We start from the raw sequence: 21,345 nt of genomic DNA, 5'->3' as shown, positions 1-21,345 counted from the left end.
AGAAATAGAAAAATCTGAACAGATCAATAGAGAGTAAGGAGATTGAATTAGTAAAAAAATCTTCCATCAAAGAAAAGCTCAAGTCCTGATGGCTTTACAGCTGAAGTCTACAAAAAAACACTTAAAGAATTAATACCAATCCTTTTCAGTCTCTTATTTAAAAAATTTAAAAGGCAAGAACTTCTTCAAACTCATTTGTGTGGCTAACATTAACTTGATATTAAAGACAGACAATGACACTATAAGAAAAGAAACTTACAGGGACCAGCAGTTGGCATAATGGTTATGTCGCTGGACTCCCATGTAGTCAACCACGGTTCAAGTCCTGGACCTGGTGGCTTAAACTCATGCCAGGGGCATGCACGTGTGTGTGCCTGCCCAAGATTTCAAGAAGAGAATGGAGGAGAAAGGATTGCGGCATGGCCATCCCTCCTGGGGGATGATTTCTCACTTTCTGTCTCTCTGTCTCTGTCTGTCTTTCTGGAAAGCACACATATCCTATAGCAAAAACCTCTAAAAAAAATTAAAATAAAATAAAATCTTACAAACCAGTTCTTAATAAGCATAGATGTACAAACGCTAAAAAGAATACTAGTAAACCAAACTCAAAAGCACATTATAAGGGTCATGTACCATGATTATGTGGGATTTGTCCATGGTATGCAAGGATGAATCAAATCAATATGTGCAAATTAATAATATAAAACACCACATTAATAAAATGCAGGACCAAAAGCATACAGTCATCTTAATAGATGCAGGAAAAATGACCTGAAAAAAATCAACATCCTCTTCTGGTAGAGTTTCTCAATAAATTAGGTATATAAGGAATGTTCTCTCACACAATAAGGACCATTTATCACATGCCCACAATTATCATACTGAAACCTTTCCCCTAAAATTAGTTACAAGGAAAAGATACCCACTCTCACCACTTGTAGTCAACATAGTACTGGGCATTATAGGCAGAGCATTTAGGCAAGGAAAACAAAGAAAAGTATCCAAACTGGAAAGTAAGAAGTTAAATATACTCTCTGCGTTGATGACATGACCTTATTTATTGAAAACCCTAAAGACTCAAGCAAAAACAAAAACTGTTAGAACTAATGTTAATGAAAGCAATTAAGGATGGCAAAAATAAATTAAAAGTTATCCCATATGCATGGATTGGAAGAATTAATATCGTCAAGGTGTTATTACAATCTGAAGTGATGATCTACAGATTCAGTGTAATCCTTATCAAAATCCCATCATCAGCTGAGCTGTGGAAGTGCAGGCAGTGGGGACTTGATGCATGGTATTGGAGCCATACGGAAGGGCCCTGGGTTGACTTAAACACACAGTGTATGCTCACGATTTGACTGGTGAAAGGCTGGGAGAGATCATGGTGTGGCAAGACCCTTTTGAAGTTGTATGTGTCTGTCTACTTTATATGAAGGAAATAAACTTTAAGAAAAAATCTTAATGTATTTTTTCTCATAGAAAAAGCAATCCTAAAATTCATATAGAACCAAAAATACCCCAAGTAGAACAATCTTAAGCAAAATTAAAAAGCTGGGGTCATCATACTATCTTCTTTCAAAATATATTGGAAACTTACAGTAATCAAAGCAAAAACAGATACATAGATGCAAAAACAGACACATAGGCCAATGGGGTAGAATAGAGAACTCATAAATAAACTCACAATGTTCAACTGATCTTCAATGAAGATTCCAAGAATACACAATGGGGAAAAGGAAAGTCTCTGCAATAAAAAGCATTGGGAAGCCAGATAACCATGTGCAGGAAAGAATGAAACTGGATCTTTATTGTACACCATATGCAATAATCAACCTGAAATGTATCACAGACTTAAACATTAGACCTGAATATATAAAACTTCTAGAAGAAAATTTAGAGAAAGGCTCTATGACTTTGGCCTTGGCAATGATTGTTTTTTTCTATTACACCAAAAGCACAGTCAAAAAAAGCAAAAATTAACAAGTAGGACTACATTAAAATAAAAAGTTTTGTACAGCAATAGAAACAGTCTGCAAAATAAAAAGACAGCACATGGAATGGGAGAAAATATGTGCAGTGCTTATGTTCCATATGGGTTAATATGCAGAATATATGAGGACCTCATAAATAACAAAACAAATAGCACTATTAAAAATTGTCAAAAGACTTGAATGGATAGTTCTCAAAAGAAGACATACAAATAGCCAACAGTTAAGGGGAAAAAGTATTACTTATCAAGAAAATGCAAATTAAAACAATTATAAATCAATTTTTACCTATTAGAATGGCAGTTGTTAAAAAAATGAAAAATAAGTGTTGGTGAGACTGTGGAGAAGGAAATTTTGTATGTTTTTTATAGGGAATATAAATTGGTACAAAACTATTTGATGCAACAGTACCACTTCTAGGTATCTGTCCAAAGGGGAAAATATGAATATATCAAAGAGAGAGCTGCATTCCCATTTTTCATTGCAGCATTAATCACAATAGCTAAGATATGGAAACAAGCTAAGTGTCCCTCAACTGATAGACAGATAAAGAAATTGTGGTGTGTGTATGTAATTGAATTTTATTCAATCTTAAAAAGGAAGGAGATTCTGTCACTTGAAACAACATAGAGAAGACATTATTCTTAGTATGTCAAACATAGAAATATAAATACTGCATGTTCTCACACGTGGAATCTAAAACATCAAACATAAATAACAGGAGAGAAGGATGGTCATCAGAGTGTAGAGAAATATGAAGCAAAGGGTACAAACTCACAGGTAAACGATGAGGATGTTTGGAATCAGCCACAGGAGGCGCACTCAACACTGCTACTCAGTAGGTTTGAAGCCATATGGGAGGCAAGGGTTTGATTTCCTACCCTAAAAGTCTAATAGTGGTGAAATGCAGCTGTTGTCCCAGCTACATGGGAAACTGAGGCAGGAGGATCTTGACCTCACAGCCAGTGTGGACAATACAGTGAGACCCTCTCTGAAAGAGTCAGGCCTGTGGTATGGGCCTATAGTCCCAGCTACTTGGAAGGCTGAGGCAGGGAGATCATGATATAATAAGAACCTATCTAAAACACACACAGAGACAGAGAGAGAGAGAGAGAGAAGTAGTTCTGAAGACCAAATGTACAGAATAATGAGTCTAGTTAATAATAATGTATTTTATACTTAAAATTTTTTAGAGTAAATCGTAGTCTCAACACATAAATAATGAAACAAGTGAAATTTATATTTTTTGAGAGATATTTTTTGCTATAGGGTATGTGTGCTCACTGGTGAGACAGAAACAGAGAGACAAAAAGCAAGAAATCACCCCCCAGGGGGATGACCATGCTGCAGTCCCTTCTCCTCTATTGTCCTCTCGGAATTTTGGGCATGCATGTACACTCGCCCTTTGTGAGTTTTTTTAAGCCACTGGGTCTGAGACTCAATCTGCATGGGAGTCCAGTGATGTAACCATTACGCCATCTGCTGATCCCTATAATATTCTCTAAATTTAACATAATGTATATTCAAAATATTATTTTAATGTAATCAATATAAAATGTTATAGGTACTTCATAATCTTTTCTCATAATAGCTTCAAAATCTAGTGTATGTTTTATACCTACACCATCTCTCAATTCAGACTAACCCCAATTCACGAGTCCTGTAGCTGCATGTGGCTAGTGGCTGCTATATTGGTCAGCATGAATAGAGGCCATGAAATCTGCTTAAGAGACAAGGAGACTGGTAACAGGCGTGGGTACGAGTATGTGCTTTAAGGATTGCAAGCTAATCTCACGCAGCTGTTGGGCACGTACAAGGCTTTATATTATAATAGGTTACAGTTGGTGTCCACTCTGATTAGTGTTCCCTGTACTATACCAGTCATGTCATAATGTAATTAACGTTCTGTGATGATAATAACAGGAGGAGGCCCAGCTGGTTTGAATGATGTCTTCTGCAGCCCTGCACTTTGCTTTCTTTTTTTTTTTTTTGAGAGATTTTCACTGTAGGGCGCGTGCGCTCGCCAGACAGACAGAGAGAGACATAGAGACAGAAAGCGAGAAATCACCCCCCAGCGGGGATGGTCACGCCGCAATCCCTTCTCCTCCATTCTCCTCCCGGGATCTTGGGCACGCACGCACACGCGCCCGGCGTGAGTTTTAAGCCACCAGGTCCGGGACACGAACCGTGGTCGACTACGTGGGAATCCAGCGACATAGCCATTACGCTAACTGCTGGTTCCCCACTTTGCTTTCTTAAATCACTAACTTGTGAGATAAGAGCAAACCGCATACCCTTCCCTGAAGAAGGAAGTTCTTACTGAAAAGACGTGGCTCATCCTCTCCTGTACTCTTAGACTTTTCGGTGACCGATTCCATCCCCAAGTCTGCCAGTTCCGATCCCTCACCTGGGCTAACACTGCAGTTAGATCAATGAATGGGGTTGGTTTTTAAATTTTGTATTACTATTTTTACCCAGAGTATTTCATTTCTGTCTTCTATGTTATGTTCCATTCTATTTTCTTTAAAATGTATACTTTTCACATATGTTTTAACACACCATATGCTTAAGTACCTGACCTGGCATGAACTGATCATTTTTTGGAGCAGTCTATGAAGATTCTTTATAATCATGTGTGCCTACTCCACAGTTATTCTGAAGACTAATAGTTAAAATTCAAAATGTCTTCAAAAAAGATTTATCTGGAAATATTAGAAAATCATAAGCAAGCTAAGAGATGGTTGCTGTCAAGACTTGTAACAAGGACTCATTGGAAGGATAGAAATTGATGCTTTTCATAGGGGCCTCAGCGCCTGCCCACTGCTCTGCCCCACGAGGCCCGACTTGCACACTCTAAAGAACAAGCAGGTGCTCTCAGTGCAGATCCCTCCCCTCACCAGGTCTGGCCCTGGGCAGAACTGTGGAGGAATTCTATACATTGCCACTGGATTCCCCTCCCCTTCGGGTCCCTACCCTGTGGTTCACCTTTCCCTCCTAACAGTCACTACTGGGTGCTCTCCCAGAAGTCTTGCTACTAAGTACTTGTCACATAATTAAAGAGCCCTGGAAATTGCCCACCCCTTATCCTGTCCATGCAGAACCTTAGATCCAAACAGAGCAAGTGGCTTGCCTAAGTGCTGGTTGCTCAGTGTTCTGACTACACAGATTGGAAGGTGCTTTACCATGACAGGCTCAAAATTGGACACAAAACTGGTAAGGTGGTTCCTCATGGTACTTCTTATTTAAAGGGTCATACAAAAACCTGGGATACAGAAGGTCTCAAACTGCTTCAAGTCTAGAAGAAATACAAGAATCTTGGGGGTGAAATGTCTTGGGAAATGAGTGGGGAAAGTAGTTTAGAACTAAGTTCTTCTGGAGACCAGCACACGGCATAATGGTTCCGTTGCTGGACTCCCGCATAGACAACCGCGGTTCGAGTCCTGGACCCGGCAGCTTAAAACTCACACCGGGCGCATGTGCATGCAGGGGCTGATTTCTCACTTTCTTTCTCTCTGGCAAGCACACGCACCCTATAGCAAAAACCTCTCTATGGAAACGCACACACACACAGTTCCTTTTGAAACCTCGTCAATCATGCTTGAAGCTTTTCCTGGGAAGACTGACCCTGTTCCTTCATGACTGACTTCAGCCCTTTGAAGTTGTGAATCTGTGACAAGCCGTAGTGAAGAACCGTGGGAATGTGTTTCTGAAAGGTACTTTATATGACTTTAAGGAGTTCCAGTGGGTTCCTTTGGGCCCTCTGTGCCCATGGGTTCCACATCCACAAATGCAACCATTTGCAGGCGGAAAGCATGGTGTTGCCGATGTCTAACGACCACGTGGTTAGGCCTGTCATGATTGCATCTGCAGTGAATATGTACAGATGTCTGTCTGGTCATTATTCCCTGAACAGTACAGCAGCTATTTACATAGCATTTGCTTTGTGGTAGGTGTTATAAGTAATCTAGAGAAAATATAAAGTATATTGCATGATATGCCCAGACCATAAGCAAATACTACACCACTTTATATGAGGGACCCGAGCGTCCTCAGATTTTGGTATATATGGGTAGTTGTGGACTTACTCCCCTAAGGATACGGAGAGATGATTACAGTCAGACACATAAAATATAAACAGAAAGATTAAGACTGTGACCTGTATAAAATGTTATCACACAAGGTAAATTATTGTTTTAGAAGATATGTTACACAGAGGAAAAAAATAACAATTTTGCCAGAGGGTGTGTGTGCACCACAGAGAGAGAGCGAGAGAGAGAGTAAAAAAAAAAAAAATCAACCGCCACAGAGAATAGTCACACCACAGTCCCTTTTCCTTCATCTCTCACTTCTTTCAGGATTTGGGACACACGTGCACAGTCACCCAGTGTGTTTTCAAAGTCACCTGGTCTGAGCCTCAAACCCATGGGGTTAACCACGTGCGATCCAATGGCCTTAAGCATCATGCTGCAGCTGGCCCCAAAGAGAAAATTTTAGTAAAATATTAACTTATCCTACAAAAGCTTAACTTAGCCATCATCCAGATCAAATAACTGTTGTTATTTTTTCTTTTTCATTCATTCATTCTTTTTTTTTAACCATGAGTCAAATTTATCCACAAGGGAAATTTTATTGATTACTTTATTCCCTCACAAAAAGACCAACTGTAATCAACGGAGGTGAACATTCACCCCAAGATTATATTGTCTTCATAATAAATCAAAAGATGAGGCTTAGACCTGGGTCACATTGACCCTCTCTCTTCTTACCTCCTCCCAGTTCAAAATACTTGCATCTCATAACAGCCGGCATCCTCTTAGTCGGCAGCTGGGCTCGACACAGTCAAGCCTCAGCACAATCTTCTTTGTCGTTTTTGCCTTTTTCTGGAAAATAGGCTTAGTCTGTCCACCATTGCCACTCTGCTTCCCATCATACACAGTTTCCCTGAGCACACGGAATCCTTGCCCTTTTCTTATTGTGTCACTTGGTGAGGTTGGTGCTTGCCACACTTCTTACAGGAAGTCCATTGGGTTTTAGAGACGTTGGTATTTGTGGGCATGCTATCTGCACAGAAAGAGAGCAACAGCATTTTTCTCTAACAACTCATGTTACTCGTTTTAAGCAGAGGTTTACTTTTACCTTTGTGTCTCAGAGGACAGTTCTGTTTCACTCACCAAATAACTATTGTTATTTTTCTTTTTCATTCATTCGTTAATTCAGTCTTTAATCTCATCAATACAAATAGTGAATTTTCTTTTTCAGCTAATTTTCTGCATAGCATCCTCATGCCGCCAAGTTGGGAGGGTAAGACGCTTGGACTGGAGCCCCAGAGCCAAAGCGTTGTTGGGGCAGATCTTTGTAGGGTTGCCCCATTTGTAAGTTAGACCTGGATGGTTTTTGTTTCTCAGGTTTTCTGCCTTGAAAATTAAATGTGTGATATTTTCTAAGTGAGTCGTGTAGATATTTTTTAATTACAAATTTTGAGTTTCATTTCTAAAGAGGTGAAAATCCGAATACTAATACAATTGGGGTTAAAGAAAGGGTTTTAAGAGCTAGGGAAGAAAAGTGTAAAGAATGAGAGAGGGAGAGCAGTTTTTTTTTTTCTTTCTTTCATTTTTTTTTCTTTTGGAGAGGTTTTGCTATAAGGTATGTGCCCTCATCAGAAAGAAGACAGAGAGACAGAAAGTGAGAAATCACTCCGCAGGGGGGATGGCCACACCATAATCCCTTCTCCTCCATTCTCCTCTCAGGATCTTGGGCACTCACACACACACGCCCGGTGTGGGTTTAACCCACTGGGTCCAGGACTCAAACCACAGTTGACTACATGGGAGTCCAGCAACAGAGCCATTATGCCAACTGCTGGTCCCAAGGGAGCAGTCTTTTAAAAATGAGTTCTCAGCAGAAATCCAATGTTCCCCTTAACCACTCAAGTCCTATCCTTCCTCTCCACAAAGATGAGGATACCTTACAAAGGCAAAACACCAGCTTCCTGCTCACAGTGACCAGCTGGGGTCTGAGAGGGTAGGAGCTAGGCCAGGATGTGGAGGGCTCCTTGATGGCTCTTCCGTTGCCCTCCCTCTAAGGAGGGACTTCTTTCTGGAGACCCTTCAGGGCCCAGTCAGCAAAGACCAGATTCCTCAGGAGCAGGGGTAGGGACAACAGAATGGAGACAAAGGAAGCTTGTAACAGTTCCTACAAACTTAGTCCTTTTTATCTGTATTTGTTTTAAACGTTCTGTCTCTTCAGTTTGTATTATTGTGTAAAAGTCAGCATTTTATTCTTAAAATATTAAATTCACAAAGTTCATTTAGACAGCAATAGAGCAGAAAGGGAGACTGAATCAAAGGGATGGAATTCACACTTCCTTACGTTTTCCCAGAAAGCCAAGAATACAAACTATACAATCTGAGAATGTGTGGTTTCTGCTATATTTAGGCAGTGGGTTACTAGTGTATGCCGAAGCCCAATGTGGGAGTAGCATAGGGGAAAAAAACTCAAAATTTTCTTTTTAAAACTGTAAGTCCCAGCATAGCTGTCATAGAAGAATGCTGTGTTGAGTGTAATTCCATTCTTAAGTTAGCAGGTAGTGGTGAGTCAACTGGTCAGGGAGAAAGTCTGCACCTCAGTTCTGCCGTCATCCTACACAACATGAAATGGAGAGCAAGAACCTTTACTGAGAAAGCGCTCGTTTCAGAAGCTCCTTGTTTGGTTTGGCTGTTTGTTTTATCTCTTCGTTTTACAGTGTAGAGATCTAGAAGCAGGGAGTGTTTTGCTATGCAGCTGACACTGTTGGTTTTCTGCTCATTTTCTCTTCAGATGACCTTTCACCCTGCCTTCATGAGAAAATGAAATGTCAGGAAGAAATTCATTCCGAGTCTGATTGCTAGAGCAGTGAGGTCTGAATGCATATGGGAGTAGTAAGGTGAAATTGCAGTGGAGTTTTATCTTCGTTCAGGTGGTGACTGCCATATCCATGTATCAGAGGTCTATTAAATGACATAGGAAACAGTGTACAGGTCTCAGGGGAAAAGAAACTGCTCAAGCAGATACATGGAAATTTATTGATGGATGTGCTTAAACTTCATTTCAAAAAACCTTAATTATCGTGATTTTTTTTTTTTAGCAAGCAGTGAACGTTTAACATAGCAGATGGTATTTTTCATATATCCCTGGTAGACAGTGTCACTAGTCAAAAGGTGTATTTTTTCCACATATTCGAGAAGTATGGTTACAGATATTTACAGATCAACTTAATAAAGAAATGTAGCGGGACCAGCAGTTGGCATAATGGCTATGTCACTGGACTCCCATGTATTCGACCATGGTTTGAGTCCCGGACCCGGTGGCTTAAACTCATGCTGGGCACATGTGCATGCATGCCCAAGATCCTGAGAGGAGAATGGAGGAGGACGGATTGCAGTGTGGCTGTCCCCCCAAGGGGTGATTTCTTTCTTTCTGTCTCTCTCTTTCTGTCTCCCTCTCTCTCTCTTTGGTGAGTGCACGTGCTGTATAGCAAAAACTTCTCCAAAAAAAGAAAAGGAAAAGGAAGAAATGTAGCAAAAATTGTCATTAGAGTGTACACTGAAGGGAGAACTTGAGCAGAAAAGAAGCCTTTAAGCATCCAAGGTGTCTTTGGATCTTGGTGGTTTTACTGAAGGCGTCATAAAAACAATTAATAGCAAATCATAAGAAAGAAACTAAGGGAGAGAGCTTGCTGAGCCGGCCACGTCCAAGGGAACGGTACACAGGTGCTTATCAGCCGAGAATAGTAGCAGCCACTGCACTTGGATTAGGTAAAAGTCCCATCCTGCATCGCTTTTCTGAAAATGGAATTATTTTATACAGTTTGGCTGCTAGAAATTCCTTTACACTGTAGGAATATTCCTGAGGAGGGAAGCTGAGTGTGCAACTCGGACTTAGTCAGAATTGATCCGAGAATGACTGTACAGAGAGTAGCACAGAATTTTTAATAACATCACCAAAGGTAGTCGAACCGTCCTGAGGCACACCTTGTTCTCACACTCTCGCAGCCCTTCTTAACGAGAGGGTGCACCTGAAAGGGCCACATGAAGACGGAGAATGACTCAACACCACCTTATTAGTTAGTGACTCTGTCCTTGATAGACTGTCTGACCCCAAACTATTGTTTTCACCATCACAGTGCTCTTCACTGACTCGTCTTCAGTGTACCTTATGTGGGACTATGTTCATTTCTGTGCAGTGGTTACTTCATGGCATGAAATTGTGCAAATTAAAGCTCTGCTTTGTAAAACTTTTTGTTATGGTTTCGCCTTCCCTTTTCTACCATCTGGTAAAATAAATTGTCAAGGTAAATGAATAAAGCTTCAATGTTATCATTTATTTGGTTAGCATCAATGATAGACCCCAGCCTATTAACAATGATACAACTAAAATTCTCTGATGCAAGAAGCTGAGAGTTTGATCACATGTCCCCAGAGTTTTGTGTACCAGGAACTCGTCATCTACCATCAACATCTATGTCCAGGTTGTTTTAATTTTTCTAGGATTTGCCATATTCTAGAGGTATCCCGAGTAAATGTGACCCTTATGTATACCTTATATGTGAGAGTGATCAGGCAGGCAGAATTCAGGTATAAATAACCCTTGGCACACATTGATGGATTGATTGATTGGTTGGTTGATTGTCAAAGGGCTCCTGCATTCACCAGATAGAGGCAGAGAGAGAAAGGGAGAAAAGAAAAGGAGGGAAAGGAAGAAAGTGCCCATCCCATTGGGGATGGTTACACCACAGTCCCTTCTCCATCTCTCCCTCCTTTCAGGATTGTGGTCACTCATATGCACCGCCGACATGTCTCTCAAGCCATGGGGTCCAGGACTCGAACCATATGGGCTATGTGGGATCCAGCCGCCTTCACCACCACACCACAGATGTTCCCCTTCATCTTTTAAATGTATGTCTTTGCAGTTAGACAATAAATCAAGAGGCTTCTTCAGGTCAGAATGAGATCTAGTAACCATCCAAATGAGGAACCATCAGGATCCATGTACAGTGGTCCAATTTCTCACATACAATGTCCATTTTAAGCTCAAAGTGGGTAATCAAATCTGTTCTTCATTTACTGCCACATAAGAGATGCTCAGAGAAGAGCTGTGTTCTCTGAACTTGAGAAGGATGCTTTTCTGTCTGTGTGGAGGCAGTCCCAGTCCTAAGCAAGGCAGCCCACACTCGGTGCACCCAGCAGAGTTAGCTATGTGCAGCGTCTAGACAGCCGAGGTCAAGTGGACGAGGAGGGGACGTGGATGAGCTTAGCTCCTCTTGGTGATGACTCATGAGCCTCAGTACTGACACATCAGACCTTACTGTTTTGTATAAAACATGGGAATAATGGAACCTTGGAGATGAAGATGTGTCCCCAGAGGTTCCTGAATTAGGAACTCATCTGGCATCTACCAGGACCATCTATGTCCATGGTATTTCTTATTTTTCTAGGATTTTCCCTATTCTAGCTCTATAAAATATACTCAACGTTTGGTTTCTAGGGGCCAGCAGGTGGTGTAATCATTAAGACATTGGACTCCCACATGGCCTAACATGATGGTTTGAGTCCTGGATCCAAAAGCTTAAAAATCATATCAGGTACATGTGTATCCATGCCCAAAATCACAGCAGGAGAATGGAGGAGAAGGGACTGCAGTGTGTCCATCCCTCCTGGGGGTTTACGCCTCACTTTCCCTCTCACTGTCTCTCTCCAGTGAGCACACATGCCCTATGGAAAAAAAAAAAAAAGATTTGTACTAGGTGCAGTAACATTTATTTTTCATTTTGGTCCTTCTTTCTATTCCTCTATTCAGTGTGTGTTCTTGGCACTGGGATATTTTACTAAACAAAAGCAAAATCCTTCATGTGGTGGCATGTCACACGTGGGCAGGAAGAAATAAACAAGGTGTGTTTTTACAGTAAAATATAAGGCTTTTAGATGTCAAGACATTCTACAGAGAAAAATTAAGCAGTGAAACAGGAGTAAGAGTGGGTGTTGTAGCATTAGGTCTGGATGGCTGAGGAAAGCCTCAGATGCCATAAGAGTGGGTGTTGTAGCATTAGGTCTGGATGGCTGGGGAAAGCCTCAGATGCCATTTAGGTACCGGATTGAGGTAAAGGAGGAGAAGGAGTAAGCCCAGGACATTTAGGGGGAAGAACTCTTCGGGCAGCAAGGATAGAACCAAGGTCCTAGAGTTAGGGGTGTCTGCCACGTGTCAGCACAGCCAGGAGGCAGGACTTATGGCCACAGTGAGCTGGGGAGGGCACCAAGAGATTGAGCCAGAGAACAGTGTGGTGGAAGGAGGAGCTCTTAGCACAGACTAGGGTTTCCAAGTCCATGTTAAGGATGTTTGATGGAGAAAGATTACTAAGGATGAGAAGCCATTGGAGTACTTTGGGTAGAGATGATACATGTGTCTTGCACTTTCATGCAACACTGTCTTGTGTTCCTGGAGGGCAACAAGAGAAGTAGGACTACTGTAATCAGCATGGGATGACGGGGCCTGGTCCAGACTGGAAGGGGTACAGGTGGGAAGAAATGGTGTGATTCTGAATGTTTCTGCAGATCGAGAAGCAAGGGTTGCTAAAAGAATATGGGATCTCAAAGAAAGAGAGTCAAGAACAGATATTTTTAGGAACAAATTTCCTTCTTCACAACTTAAGAATTAGTTTACACTTGTTCCCTCAATATTAGAATATTGATCATTACTTAGAACCTGAAACTGGCATAGACCTCTCAATTTTTTGCTTAACTCTTAGAAACTCTTATGTATCCTACATATAGTAGCCTTATGGGATAGGACTGAAAGAATGTGTTTCTGTACCCACACAGAATAAGCACAAGATAAAAAACGACCAGTGGAAATAATACAATAGCCATTGAGTTAATGTTCATTATGTCACCACTGTTCAGCCAATAGTGGAGTAATGGCCATCAATAATTTATCAAATATTCACAGAAAGCTGTATCACACCAATGCTTACTAATCAAGTAACATTTTTTCTTGATAAAATTAAAACAGGAGGTACATGCACAACTCACTGAGATTTTTTTTTTTTAAGTTTGAGACCAAGGTGAGTATTGACCATCTCATTTATTAAGAATGCATTTTGCTGCAAATAGTAGAAAACTTGATTAAATGGGACCAGCAGGTGGTGTGGTGGTTAAGATGCTGGACATGGCTCACTTGGCCCACCATGGTTTGAGTCCAGACCCGGTGACTTGCTTTCACATTTTCCCTCCCTCCCTCCCTCCCTTCCTTTCCCTGTCTCAAATTTTTTAAAAAATGAATAAATAAATACAATGAAATATTTTTAAATAAAAACTTGATTAAATGTCTAAACAGCATAAATATACTTTATCTCATGAAAGAAGACTGCAGGCAGATGGTTTTGGCTGCTAAGTTTTGCCATCAAGGACGTATGATCTTTCTGTTTTCCCCCCCTGCCATATCGGCACATCAGCTTCTTTTCTTGTTTTTGAAACTGTATTATGAGCGAATGGAAACTATGGAAGAGTAATATTTTCCTATAAGACTAATCTTACATGCCTCTAAATCAATACTTATACATATAACTTTATTTACAGTATAGAGTAGAAACGCTTGCATTCCAAAGATAACATCTAAAAACATCTCACAGTGGCTCCCAGAGCTCCAAATGTTTTGTCCTCCACATTTGATCAGACAAAAAAGCCACTTCAACAAAAGGCCCTCGTAGACGTCTACTGACATTTCAGCGGCTGTATCCAGGCCACATGGCTGCAAGGACAAGCAAAGGGGGACAAGGGTTCTCGTGTCTGATTTAAGCCGTGATTCCTCCCGTGGGGCTGGGCACATCATCATCCTCAGTAAATCACTGTCCCATTAGCGGGAAGGAAGAAGCCTCTAGGGACACAGCCAACGGCGTCTGCCTCCTAATATTTACGAGCTTCTTTGGTCGAGGTTGACCATTGGAACATTGATCAGCAAGTTTTCAGCCTCTGAGCCTATATGTCAGACTTTCAAAAAGTGACTTACAGAAACCCCTGCTCCTGCTGCTTTTCCTTAGCTTCAACTTAGAATTTAAATTTCACAATCGGGAAAGAAAAGAAAAGAGATGAGACTCATTACTTCTCTGAAAGGAGGAGCAGAATTAGACTCTCCTGAAGATGGGGCTGCCCAGTTAGAAGCAAGCATAACCTTCCTACTCCCCCACAAAAGGGAAGAAAAGAAGAAACCCATGAAGACAGGACTTTAAAAAAAAAAACAAAAAACTTTATTTCTGATTTTCAGGCTGCTGGGTCCGGGACTCAAACCACAGTTAGAGATGTGGGAACCCAGCACCTTAACCACAATACCACCTGCTAGCCCCAAAGAGAGGACTTTCAAAGTTGTGTTCATTCTGTTGTTCTTTGGGGGCTTCATTTAGAGTTTTCTGCACTTAGGATTTGCATATTTGGATGAGTTCTGTAATCCTAGAAAGATGAGGCTGACAGATCCCCACAGAATAGTTCTGAGGCTAAAGTTGTGTTTTCTTGGGACCAGCAGTTAACGTAATGGCTATGTCGCTGGACACCCACATAGTTGACCGCGGGTCGTTTCTGGACCCGGTGGCTTAAAACTCACGCCAGGCGCATGTGCGTGCATGCCCAAGATCCCGAGAGGAGATTGGGGCGTGGCCATCCCCCCTGGGGGTGATTTCTTGCTTTCTCGCTTTCTGTCTCTCTGTCTCTGTCTGTCTGGCGAGTGCACACACCCTATGGCAAAAACCTCTAAAAAAAAAAAGTTATGTTTTCTTACAATATTTCGAGGAGGAATATTCAGTTGGCTTCAGTAAGAGCTAGACTTGGGAGAATGGTAAAAAGTGAAGCTACTTCGCTGGGGTGTATGGCTCACACTCCGGAAGACTTTTTAACCCAGAAACGTAATAGGGCCATCTGGAAGTTCCTAAAGCTACATAAGGTTCTTTCTCTTCACAACCACAGGGCAGCCCTTGTTTTCTAGTCCCCCTGCCCCTCTTCTCCGCTGTGTCTTTCTTCTGATCTGAGAGTTCTTGCACTCAGTCCTCTGTGTTCTGCCTTCTGTTTGTTGATTGACACACTGATGTAACTTATTTGAGACAGCTGCTTTGCTATCGGCACTGTAGAATGAGTGGGTCAGATGGTTTTCCTTCATGTGTTTTTCAGGTGAATGTTCCCAGTAGTGTCAGTTTCTTCAAAGACTAGTAGAAAGTTGGCTTTGTCACCTTTTCTCCTTTTGTTGTCTTTCAAGTCATCTCAAAAATGGTCTTTCATACCCCTCTTATTGCATGCATGCTCCAGCTTTGGGAAATAGTATAGCCAACCCTGGCTTCCTAAATCTATTTTTAAATTGCCCTTAGATCATTTTACTAAACCTTATTCCCACTGGGAGTAGTTCTTTTCTGCGTTTTAATCTTGTCACCAAGGCAATTTAGACACATATTAAATAATACATTTCTAGACTGAATGAGACATTACAACCAGTATATCCTTAGGACATGCTCTAATTCAGTCCTTGAATTTTCACGATGCATATATATGATGCTGAGAACATTTTTTAATTAGCATATGCCCTTATTAAACCCTCATATGGCTTTCTGTGATAATGCTTAGCATGCAAATAACAGCACTGGTAAACAGTGGTTTAACCTATGAGGATATGCATTATTCATATGTAGGAATTTTGGAGTAGGAGATCATTTTCCTGTCTTCATCTTACTGTTTTGCCAAGAACCCAGGCTCTTTCTCTTTCCGTTTTTCCTCAGGCCTACCACACTGTCCTTTATTCCTTGTGCCAATGGCCCATGTCGCAGGGTGAAAGCTTTAGAAGTACGTCCATCTTAAGGAAGGGATGAGACTAAGAGGCTGGCACTAGTGACTTCTCCTCTAAAGATTGCCCCCTTTTTTTGGAGAGTTATTTATTTATCCCATTTGCTATCATTTTTTAATTTGGCTAGAGAAAGACAGAAAGGGAAAGCAAGAAAGCAAGCCACCAGTCCAAGACTTGAACCATAGTCGGCCACATGGGAATTCCACACCCTTAACCAGTGCCCTCTGCCAGCTACCAAGCCTGTCCCTTTTATCAGGAAGCAAAATGTCTTTCCCAGAAGTCCCCAACTGACTTCTTCTCATATCTCGGTGGCCCATCCTAGCGGCAAGAGCAACTGCAGAAATAAGGATGTTGGCTTCCATCTGCCTTGTAGTGGGAGGGACACAGAAGAGGGAGTTTGAGAGTGGCTTTTGATTGACCAACCAAGTGTCTGTTGGAGTAATCATACTAAGCTGTACTTTCCTTTCCATACGTATTTCTATTTATATCTAGGGAGGAGAGGTAGTTTTAGAACTTGGGTTTTGCAATCCAAATGCCTGGGCTCACCTTCAGCCTTATCTGTTACTTCTCTGACTTGGAATACTCTCTGCCTTTGTCTCTGTAACTGTAAAACAGGGATAATCATGTCACCAATTGTATATGATTAGTATACGGCCGGCCACCACAGCCTAGCAACCCCACTGGGGTCACCACCAAACCCAGAGCAAACTTAATCACTGGCAAACAACTTGAAAAGGTAGCACTTGACAATTACACATGTAAGACTGACATGTACACAACCCCAATCTGACTTGAAACGTCACTAGAAGATTCATAGTCGTAATGGAATTTGCGTGCCTTTGTTTGGACAGCTTATACCTGACATGTTCTTTTGTTTAGACATAACAAATCAGACAGCAAAATCCATGTTCTTTAGACTTTGGGCCTTCAGTAAGTCTTCATGAGCTGAGGCAGCAGGGTAGAGGCTACTTTTGACTAGAATGTATCAGATCAAGAATCTGAGACTTTTCTGTAATTTGCATTATATGTGAAGGATCTTCAAAAATTTATGGAAAATGTGTATTATGAAAACACCATGCATGGATTTCATTTTTTTTACACCAAAATCACTTCATACTTTCCACAAACTTTTTGAAGTCTCCACATATACAATAGTACTATATAGTGACCTAGATGGAAGCTTAAAAAAAGAAAAAAATATATATATACTTACATACATATATACATATATATATACACACACACATATATATATATATAAATAGAAATGATCAGATGATCAGTTAGGGCTTGAGAAAAAAATCTCTGCTATGTTCTTCTCAATTATTCTTAGAAAACTTATCTGGACATAAGAGACTGCAGATCAGGGAATTGTTGAACTGTAGAAGGTACTCAATGAATAGCTGATGATGGAAGTTTTATTGAATGAAAACCATGCTGTTCATAGTAGCGCCTGTTCCCAGTAGCCTGAGAAGTGGATAATCCCAGCAGAAGAGCAACAAGGGGCATCTCAGAGCCCTGCTAGAAAGTGGTGTGCTATAGCAGACTGGACAGGAGATTGATCACGTGGTGGTCCCTCAAGTCGAGTCTGTGGAGTTACAGGGAGTAGGAGGGAGACTCTGCAGCCATATGCCAGCCAGGTTCAAGGGAGGCCAAGGTCACGGGAAAGGCTCAAGTGACCATAGTACGGAGCCACGGAGCCATCCAGTCTCTGAAACCAGAGGCTGCAGCTCCTCCAGCTTAGACCCTTCTGTGTCTGAGTGAGTGTTCAGGATGTGTGCTTCTTCTTTGCTCATAACTCCCAAGTTGGCATTCCTTCAGAACCCAGAGTAAATGGGGACTATTGAGAAAATTCTGTGTTACTTCTTACCTGAACAGAGTTGAGTCTTCAGCAGCCAGGTCGCTCACACCTCACCGTGTGACAGCAGTTTGTAGATGGTGTACTGATTGCCGTCTTCTCTGACTTTGCCTTCAGAAAACCCGTTATGAAATCTACGTGAGCATCCTGAAGGAAGGAGGCAAGGAGCTCCTGAGTAACGAGGAAACCGAGGCTGCGGGGCTGAAGAAGTCGCATTCAAGTCCCTCGCTGAACCCAGATTCATCTCCCATCACTGCCAAGGTCAAGCGCAACGTGTCCGAGAGGAAGGATCACCGACCTGAAACGCCAGGCATTAAGCAAAAAGTTACTTAGAAACCATCCGTGGCCAGGAAGTGCTGGTCATGGAGCTAAATAGGGTTTTTCAAGATCTTTCTGGTAATCCGTGAATATATTTAAAAAAAAAAAAAAGTCTGTGACTAAATGGTGCATTAGTATCTTTTCTATTGTGTATTTTCGTTAGTTTCTGTGCAGATTGTCTTTGCTCTAGATTTCTTTGCTTTGACAATTTTTGCAATTCAATAACTAATGCACCTTTTTTTGTGAGGGGGAGGGCATCACGATTTCAGGACGGATTATGTCTCCCTCCTCTGATTTTCTCTTGTTTGCACTCTGCTCAGTTGTTTTATGTATTCTCAGATCAGCTGTTATACTTTTTTTTTTTAAGGTTAAAAAACTGAATCCATTGTGAAACACTTAACTGGACAAACTTTGTAGTTTAGTAGATTCTAGCCAGAGTTGCTACAAGCCTTTGTCTGTGAAGTCTCGCCCAGTCACAGAGGGGGGATCGAGCTCCCAGATGCTCGGGTCAGGGTGACAGTGCTGGGGGTGCAGACGCTGCCATGCGAAGCAGCTCTGCTGACACGGAGCGCCCAGCTCTGACCTGCTGGAAGCAAGGAAAAGGGGCGTGAAGATCACAGGACTGCAGGACGCAGAGAAGCTAATAGTTGGCTTGAAGTGTGGGGATTCCATTTCAGTCACACAAGGGAGAGAGGAAGTGGAGTCACTTGGCCGTCGAAGGTGGAGGGCAGGTTGCTGCCATGTTGTTTTCTGAAGAGTGGTGGCAGTAATCGGCCCTGAAGGAGCTTGCAATGATAGGCATGTGTTTGTCTGCAAGAAGTCATTACCTCACTCCCACGGGGTCTAGACTAGGAATCCAGAATTATCGCTGTCATTGACACCTTTTCATGCAGGAGAAGGTTCTTCTTTAATATATGTATACATATATATATTTATTTATACATGAACATGGGGTTATCTCCTGTTTATCAGACCATGGGGGAGTCTGTCTTTCTAACAAAACAATGTTGAAAATGGAACCCCTTTTGTTCTTTCCTTAAGTCAACAAAAATGAAGGGAGGAAAAAGTAGCTGCACTTGTCCAGATGTTGATTTTTTTTTTTTAAGTCAATCTGAGAGGGTTAGTCTGAGTGAGCTGGGTTGGAAAATAGGGGCCTGCTGATGGCATGTGCAAAGCTTCTTAGTTCGTTCTTGTCCTAGTCTCTTTGTTAATCACTTCACTCTGTTCCTCCTGAACTTTCTCCTGAAAATGAATACTTCATTGTTTTTTTACCTCATTTTTATCTACTCAGAAGAGTTCCATTAACCTACAGCCAGGCACTTGTTCCCATGACAGTCCCTTCGAACTTCAGGGTGATAAACAGAGGGAGAGAAGGGTGTAGACGTTCAGCCCACTGTGACTTAGAACTTTCTGATTTCTAAACCTTGACACTCTGGAATCTCGAAAGCTATCGTCTCCACAAACAGCACAACTTTAGAACGAAGAGAATCACTTTGGACATTCTTTTCCCTCCCGTAGAAAATGTATGTCATTCTACTTGGTGAATTAGTTGAAGGTACTACAACCAAAGAATCAGCTGCTCTGCATGAATAGCATGGTTCTAGTGAATTAGGAAGGAAGAAAAACTGCTAAAAAAAAAAAATGGTAGTTTCTAGTGGTATATTGTTATGATATAGCAGCATTCATTTACAGGATTATTTATTAATGTTTACTTCTTTCACCTAGATAATTGTCCTCATTGGCTAGTTCCCAGAGAAGAATAACCCCTCTCAAAGTTGCTTACTTTGTGTGAAGTTTGAAAAACTCACTCTGACCCTCTATCTTGTTTATCTGATGACATTTATGTTTCAGACCATGAAACAGAGTAGTTAGCACACAGTCCAGGCACCTGATTCAGTTCTGCAGCTTCTTACTGGATCTAAGCATTCCACAAGCAAGTCATCTTTCTTCCTAGAATCCAAATGATCAGCGTGTTTGTTCTCTGCCTATATATTTAGAATTAGCAGAGGGAGAAAGGTACCAAGACCATGTCACCTATGAAAAATAAACGTCCCTGACTAGCTTGAATGTGTTTTCCCACTCTGTATGTCTGTGTATATAGAATGTTTACGTGTATTTTACTTATAGTATCTAATTACGTGCAATGGTACCTTGCGACAGTATTTCTGAGGCACGGAGTAGTATGGGAATACTCAGCACCAGCACCTCTGCCCCTGCTGTTCCTGATGTGTTACTCACTACGCTGTCTCCAGAGACGGGGAGATAGCGAATAGATCACTGAAGAGAGGGCACTTTGGAATACTTTATCTTTAAAAACAACTTGGAAGGTTCTTTTGTGAGCCAGGACCCCAGACTGCCCTAGCATGAAGCTGCCTATGTTTAGGGAGTGAGTTGCAAACGGCCTCGTCGGAGGCTGCTGGCAGGTTGCTGTCTGTCATCGGTGCCCACAGCAGGTCCCGAGTGTACCCTGTGGGAGGAAACAGCGGGGGATTTGACTAGATTCTGAGAGTCTGCCATTGCCCACCATGTTTTCTTTCATGATAACGTCTTCCCTACAGTATCTAATGGGAAGAGATTGAAGACGGTTCTTTTCGCAGCTGCTCCAAGTCTGTTGCCCACTTCACGGTACAGGGAGGTCTCCTCCTTTTTTTCTGAAGGTACTGCACCCCCACCTTGTCCCTCACCCCTACCTCAGTGCCCAGAGCCTTGGGATTTCTCTCCATGTGATAAGGGATATTGTTCTTCATGTAAACACACTAAATATTAATTTTGAGGGAAAGCCTTGATAGTATCTTGATTGGAGATAGTCTTATTGCAAAATTGACCATAGTTGTGGCCCATGTATAGGGTCTGTGAGTATTTTGGGTTTGTCCCCACCTCACATGGTGGTTTTTACAGGGAGGAGTTAGGGATTCCTTGTTAGCAATCCAAACTTAATCACTAGTTTTCAGAGTCTTTATTTTATTGCCAGACCATAGCATTTCTGAAGTGCACTGCTCTTTAAGATGTCAGTTTGCTAACCCTTAGCAATGTCTAATTAAAGCAAGCAATGTCTTGTACATTTTCATTACTCTCGGTAAAGCCAACATGTGGGAGAGTCCTCAGATAGAAATATAGTTCCTGAATTGTATGTCACCTTCTTTATGGCTTGAGGCAAAGAGGATAGGAAGCATTTTCTTGTGCTGTGGGCTTGTGCCATTTGTAAGTCCCTCTCTGAGTCTCCCACGGTCCTTCTAATCCAGTAGGTGAGGACTGTTTCCTAGGCAGAAATATTAGAACATGAGGGAATTCATTCTGGAAGAGGAAGACTTGGATGGCTCTCCAAGG

At 41.6% G+C, this 21,345-nt stretch overlaps 1 protein-coding gene across 4 annotated transcripts in view; it reads left to right on the top strand.

Moving 5' to 3' along the window:
- PSD3 (pleckstrin and Sec7 domain containing 3) overlaps positions 1-20,479 on the top strand; it is a 521,964-nt gene extending 501,485 nt beyond the window's left edge. For all 4 annotated transcript variants that reach the window (XM_014593412.2, XM_006162809.3, XM_006162812.2 and 1 more), the window contains one exon: positions 17,818-20,479. In XM_014593412.2, the coding sequence (XP_014448898.1) occupies positions 17,818-18,033 (216 nt within the window). In that variant the 3' untranslated portion in view covers positions 18,034-20,479. The remainder of the gene's footprint in view (positions 1-17,817) is intronic.
- Positions 20,480-21,345: the final 866 nt, after the last annotated feature.

Source organism: Tupaia chinensis, unplaced genomic scaffold, assembly GCF_000334495.1.
Source record: "Tupaia chinensis unplaced genomic scaffold, TupChi_1.0 Scaffold140548_1, whole genome shotgun sequence".
NCBI lineage: Eukaryota > Metazoa > Chordata > Mammalia > Scandentia > Tupaiidae > Tupaia > Tupaia belangeri.
Note: the sequence above shows the minus strand (reverse complement) of the source record. Positions and strands in the feature narration are given on the sequence as shown.